Source organism: Myotis davidii, unplaced genomic scaffold (genome assembly GCF_000327345.1).
Source record: "Myotis davidii unplaced genomic scaffold, ASM32734v1 scaffold327, whole genome shotgun sequence".
NCBI lineage: Eukaryota > Metazoa > Chordata > Mammalia > Chiroptera > Vespertilionidae > Myotis > Myotis davidii.
This window is the reverse complement of record NW_006298628.1, coordinates 5,523,570-5,529,569: the sequence shown is the minus strand read 5'-3', so window position 1 is coordinate 5,529,569 and position 6,000 is coordinate 5,523,570. Positions and strand designations below refer to the sequence as shown.

The window sequence follows — 6,000 nt, the reverse complement described above, 5'->3', positions numbered from 1 at the left end:
ATGGGTAGCAATACTTATACCAGACAAAATAGACTTTAAAACAAAGGCTAAAACAAGAGACAAAGAAGGACCCAGCAATTCCCTTCTGGGTATTTATCTGGATAAACCCAAAAACTAATTCAAAAGGACATATGCATCCTTATGTGCATTACACCATTATTTACAATAGCCAAGATATGGAAGCAACCTAAGTAGCCAAAAATAAATGCATAGATAAAGAAGTGGCACATATTTACAATGGAATATTCCGAGGCTACGAGAAAGAATGAAATCTTGCCATTTGTGACAACATGGGTGGATCTAGAGGGTATTGTGCTGAGTGAGATAAGTCAGATAGAGAAAGACAAATACCGTGATTTCATTCATGTGCCAATCAAAAGAACAAAATAGTGAACAAGAACAAAAACAGACTCACAGATACAGAAAACAACTTGACAGTTGTCAGAGGGGAGGATTTTGGGTGACTAGGTGAAAAAGGTGAAGGAATTAAGAAGTACAAATTGGTAGTTACAAAATGGTCATGAGGATGTATAGTATATAGTCTATAATATTGTAATAAGTATGTATGGTGTCAGATGGGCACTAGATTTATTGATGATTTTGTAAGTTATATAAATGTCTCATTACTCGGTTGTACACCTGAAACTAATATAATATTGTACATCAACTATAATTGAAAAAATTTAAAAATATTTTAAAAAGTGAAAAATAAATGTCCCCAGTGTGCCTGTCAGTCTCTCCAGAGAAGAATTTCTCAGAGGATCCCACCGCGTGTTAGTAGCACATCTTTCAATGAACAGGACTTAAAAGCCATGAGGTAGATGGGACACAGCCCAGGACACAAGTCAACAAGGGATTTAGTCCATTTACTCACTCCTGTGGCCAGTATTTCTTGAGTGCCTCCCCTGTGCTAGGAACCATATCCATGCTAGAAGTATAAAGATAAAAGAAATGTGATTACCTAAGGTGCCCTCAAGTTTCTCTCAAATCTGAGGAAGGTATTATAAACATGATTTATGTGCTCTATATATGCTGAGTGAATATAATTATAATGCTGTGTGATTTCTGCTGCGACTGAGCTGTGAGCAGCAAGCATGCAAACATGCACACAGAGTAACTAAAGCCCAGATGGGGTGATTCAGTATCAGGGTGAGGGACGGTTATGGAAAGCTCCGAGGTATCCAGGCTTGAGCATTACAAGATGACAAGGCAGAGGGGTGGGGAGCAGTTGTTCCAGACAGAACAGCAGCTTAGTAACTCATGGATGTATTGACCATGGGGAGAAGAGGATGAGGCGAGCAGGAGAGAAGAAATGCAAAGGCCCTGGGGTGATGGCTCCCCAGAGAAAGGGGTCTAGATGAAAACCGCAAAGCAGTGAGAGATTTGAAGCAAGAGACTAACAATCATATTTTACTTCCGTTTCTTTTTTATCGTCAATTTTAATTTTTGCCTTCCCTGTCACAGACGCCCCCATTGCTTATAGAATGGCATACTTAAAACTGGGCACATTTCAGGGTGTGTGTGTGTGTGTGTGTGTGTGTGTGTAGATTTTTAGCACTTTGAAAACCTACCATCTAATCAGGAGTCATCATGGTTTTCCCACATTTGCTTAAAGGAAAAAAGATACCCTTTGTTTCTAAAAATAAAGTATGTTTAGTATCTCTGACACATACTGTACACTTAATTTTAAACCACATAAAAATAGCTCAATCCTTATAGGTCCTATATTTAGTGTTTAACAAGTCAGTCACCAGACCACCTAAGGCAAATTACCTCACTTCTCTTTAACTCACTACCCTAATGTGGAAACAGAGGAAAGTAATTCTCAGGGCTCTTGACCACTGCAGAGGAAATAAATTTTAATAAACGATTGCAAGTCTTTTCAATAAAAGAGATGAATTTATTACTATAAACTTATTTTACAACTATTTCTAATGTGTATCCTTAAGGCAATACTTTACACAGAACAGTAACAATTCCTTTATCCTTACAATTTTGACTCAAAGCCACACTGTATTCTAAATAAGAGATTGATATCTTTCTACCATGAAATTCTAGTTGTGGAAGTCTGCAAGCCCCTTTGTAATGTTTTCCTTAAAAATTTCAAAATAATTTCCTTCTGCTTATTGTTTTCTGCTCTTGGAATCTAGTCTTCTTTTGTTGTATCAAAATGTATAACAATAATAATTTATAATAATATCTTATGTGTGTGATAGACTTTCTATCAGACTCTAAGTTCCATGAGAACAAGGATGGTGTCTATTTTTTTAACTGATTTCAGAGAGGAAGGACCTCGGGAAAGAGAGAGAGAAACATCAATGATGAGAGAGAATCATTGATTGACTGCCTCCTGCACGCCCCACACTGTTGGGGATGGAGCTCACAACCCAGGCATGTGCCCTGACTGGGAATCCAACCCTGATCTCCTCCTGGTTCATAGGTCAATGAATACCTCATCAGATCAATTAATGCAGATAAAGGTGAGGAGAATAAAAAGTGACCAGCACTAGACTACAGGGGTACTATGATGCAATATTCCCCAGCAGGGCTGTGTTGGACTTATAATAGCAGAAGGCTTTGGTGATACCTCATAAAGCTTCTGTTCCCGTGACAAACAGCAAGAGTAATCAGCTCAGAATTAGCCAGGAACTCACATAAAGGTTAATTAGAATAGAAACTATTTACAAGCATCTACATGTCAAAGGATAATGGACACATTAACATAAACAAGAACCGGGAAAGAAGCCTTCTGGTTAGACAACACCCATTGGGGAGAGTATATAAGAACCCCAGAGCAAGGAGACCTTCGTGTCTCAGAAACCTCATTTGTCTTGAAACCAAACCAATAAAAATCAGAGTCCCACCGCCATGGCTTGCTGTGTCCCCTGCTGCTGCAGCGTCCCCACCGGCCCCGCCACCACCATCTGCTCCTCGGACAAATGCTGCCGCTGCGGAGTCTGCCTGCCCAGCACCTGCCCACACACCACTTGGCTACTGGGGCCCACCTGCTGTGACAACTGCCCCCCACCCTGCCACATTCCTCAGCCCTGTGTGCCCACCTGCTTCCTGCTCAACTCCTGCCAGCCCACCCCATGTCTGGAGACCATCAACCTCACCACCTGCACTCAGCCCTGCTGTGAGCCCTGCCTCCCAAGCTGCTGCTGATGGAGGCAGCTTTGCTCAGCGCCTGGCGTGAAAGAGTCTACCCAGAAGCTTTATTGTTCACCCGTCTCAGTATCTGCAACTCATTGACTTTGCTTTCAAAGTTGGAACAAGGATGACAGGATTACTGACACACCACCGCTACCACCACCACCACCCTGCAAAAAAAAAAAGAAAAAAGAAAGAAGAAGAAACCAAGAGGCTTTCAATGCCATGTAGGGATATCAGTAATCAAGGACAATTGGAGCAGGTAGATGCCTAGGAATTTACCAAAATTGTTCAATTCCTTCATAGCAAAGCATATCTTTCTTTGGGTGTTTGGGAATTCTGTTTTCAGTCTTGAATGGCATCTTCCTAGAAACTGAGTAGCTTCTTCATGATCATTCTAATAAATTTTACGTCTCTGGCATAGCACAAATGTTTACAATTGCTTTGTTTTCTGTTAACTCATCAAATGTATTTATTAACTAAAAAAGTTGGCATTTTAACCAGTTAACTGCCATGATATTTTGAATGTAATTAAAAAAGGTCTGCTGCTTGTGTCTATAGACGCTTATGGCGTACAAATGGTTAAGAAGAACTGAGAACGTCTACAAGACTGAAAATGGTGGCAGTACAAATATTTCGTGCTTGTAAAAAAACTAAATGTCCTTGCATAAGAGATGGTTTATTATACTGGCATACATGAAAGTAGAATTTCTCTAACTTGTCCATTCAAAAAATGGTTTAAGATAGGTTGGGAAATACTGAACATAATCTGAAGATCAAATATGATCCTATATAATAAAAGGCCTATATGCAAATCAACCAAACGGCAGAACGACCAGTCGCCATGACATGCACTGACCACCAGGGAGCATACGCTCAATGCAGGAGCTGCCCCCTAGTGGTCAGTGCCCTCCCACAGGGGGAGCGCCACTCAGCCAGAAGCCGGGCTCACGGCTGGTGAGTGCAGTGGCAGTGGCGGGAGCCTCTCATGTCTCCGTGGCAGCGCTAAGGATGTCTGACTGACAGCTTAGGCCTGCTTCCCCATGGGGAGCGGGCCTAAGCTGGCAGTTGGACATCCCCTGAGGGCTCCTGAACTGCAAGGGGACGCAGGCCAGGCTGAGGGACTGCCCCCCAACCACCGGCAAGTGCATGATTTTCGTGCATCAGGCTTCTAGTATAACATTAACTCATCCAGGTGACCTGATCTATTTATGCAAAAAATTAATAATATAATGTCATTATTGAATTTCTATTTTTTGAATATTTACTGAGTGTTCTGCATTTTATTGTCCCTCCTTAAAATGAGCTGACAGCCTGGCAGATGAGGTATATACATACACAATATCCACTCATTCCTTCAGACAATTAACCATTATTTATTGAATGCCAGGCATTGCATTAAAATAAGAAAATACAAGTGATCTACCACTTTAGTAAAGTGCTGTGCTACTATAAAATTGAGAATAATTAAGAAATTAAGATTGCTCCCATGGTGATGAGGAGGAGAAAGACATAGCCAAAGACAAACTGACTGGAGTTAGGGGTCAAAGGGGTATGGAAGAAAAGAGGGCATCAAAGGAAAACTGGGCAGTGGAGTTACGTCACCAACTGAGCAAAGAGCTGGAGAGAAGGGAGCATAGAAAGAGGAGAAATTTTAAAAAATAATTGGTGTTCTGCTGTAGACATGTCAGGTTTGAGGCACAAGTGGCACATCTAAATAGAGTTTAGGCAGCTGGAATTTGTACAATGGTGCAAGGAAAGGAAGAGGTATGAGAAAGGATGCAGAAGTCTGTGCAAAAGTTTTTAATCAAGTAGTTGCAGGGGGCTGGGTTGCATGGACACAGGGTGAAATTCCATAAGGCTAGCAAAGAGTGCCTGCTGGGGGATAAAGAGTTCAGTGAAGATACAGAAATCATTCAATACTAACTGAATGTGCCAGCCCATTCAAAGTACCTTAGGCATTCATTCCATGTTCCAGAAAGATACACCAAAAGAGTAAGGATCACAACCTTGAGTAAGGAACACACAAAAGTATACCTGCCCTAGAAAAATCTAAAAAAGCCAAACCTGAGAGGATCAAGAGGAACTTCTAGTGACTTAACTTCCTATCAGAATAAGACTCAAAACTTTGCAACATAATCAAGACTTCCTAAAATATATCATCCAGAATGTACAGCATGTAATTAAAAATTGTTAGCCATGTGAAGAAGCTGGAAAATGTCTTCCACGATTCAGAGAAAAAGCAGCCAATAAAACAGGTCCCTAGATACACAGATGTCAGATTTAGCAAACAAGAATTTTAAACATGCCTGGCTGGCGTGGCTTGGGGGTTGAGCTTTTACCTATGAACCAGGAGGAAACAACCAAAGTGTCCCTCCGTAGATGACTGGGTAAAGAAAATGTGGTACAAACATACAGTGGAATACTACTTAGCCATCAGAAAAGATGAAATACTGCCATTTGTGACAACATGGATGGGTCTTGAGAATATCATGCTAAGTGAAATAAGTCAGCCAGAACATCAAGAACCATATGATTCCACTCAAATGTGTGATATAAAACTGAAAGCAACAAACAAACAAACAAGAAAAACAACCAAAAACAACCAAGAAAACCAGACAACAATATGACGGTTTGGGAGAAGTAGTAAAAGGTAAAGGAGGTCAAATATATGGTGAAGGAAGAAGATTTTTTGGGTGGTGGGCACACAATGAAATATACAGATAATGTATTATAGAATTGTACACTTAAAATCCATATAACTTTATTAAACAATGTCACCCAATAATTTTTTAAATGAATGAATGAAACTTCTGTATCTCCGAAGAAAAGCCTCCCATAGCTTGACTG

At 40.6% G+C, this 6,000-nt stretch overlaps 1 protein-coding gene across 1 annotated transcript; it reads left to right on the top strand.

The window, feature by feature from the left end:
- Nucleotides 1-2,790: 2,790 nt before the first annotated feature.
- LOC102761642 (keratin-associated protein 3-3) lies at nucleotides 2,791-3,309 on the top strand. The gene has a single exon (XM_006774360.2). The coding sequence runs from the start codon at nucleotides 2,869-2,871 to the stop codon at nucleotides 3,163-3,165; it is 297 nt and encodes a 98-aa protein (XP_006774423.1). The 5' UTR covers nucleotides 2,791-2,868; the 3' UTR covers nucleotides 3,166-3,309.
- Nucleotides 3,310-6,000: the final 2,691 nt, after the last annotated feature.

Excerpts from the sequence above, each read along its gene's own strand:
- LOC102761642 (XM_006774360.2), top strand. The coding sequence starts at position 2,869 with ATGGCTTGCTGTGTCCCCTGCTGCTGCAGCGTCCCCACCGGCCCCGCC.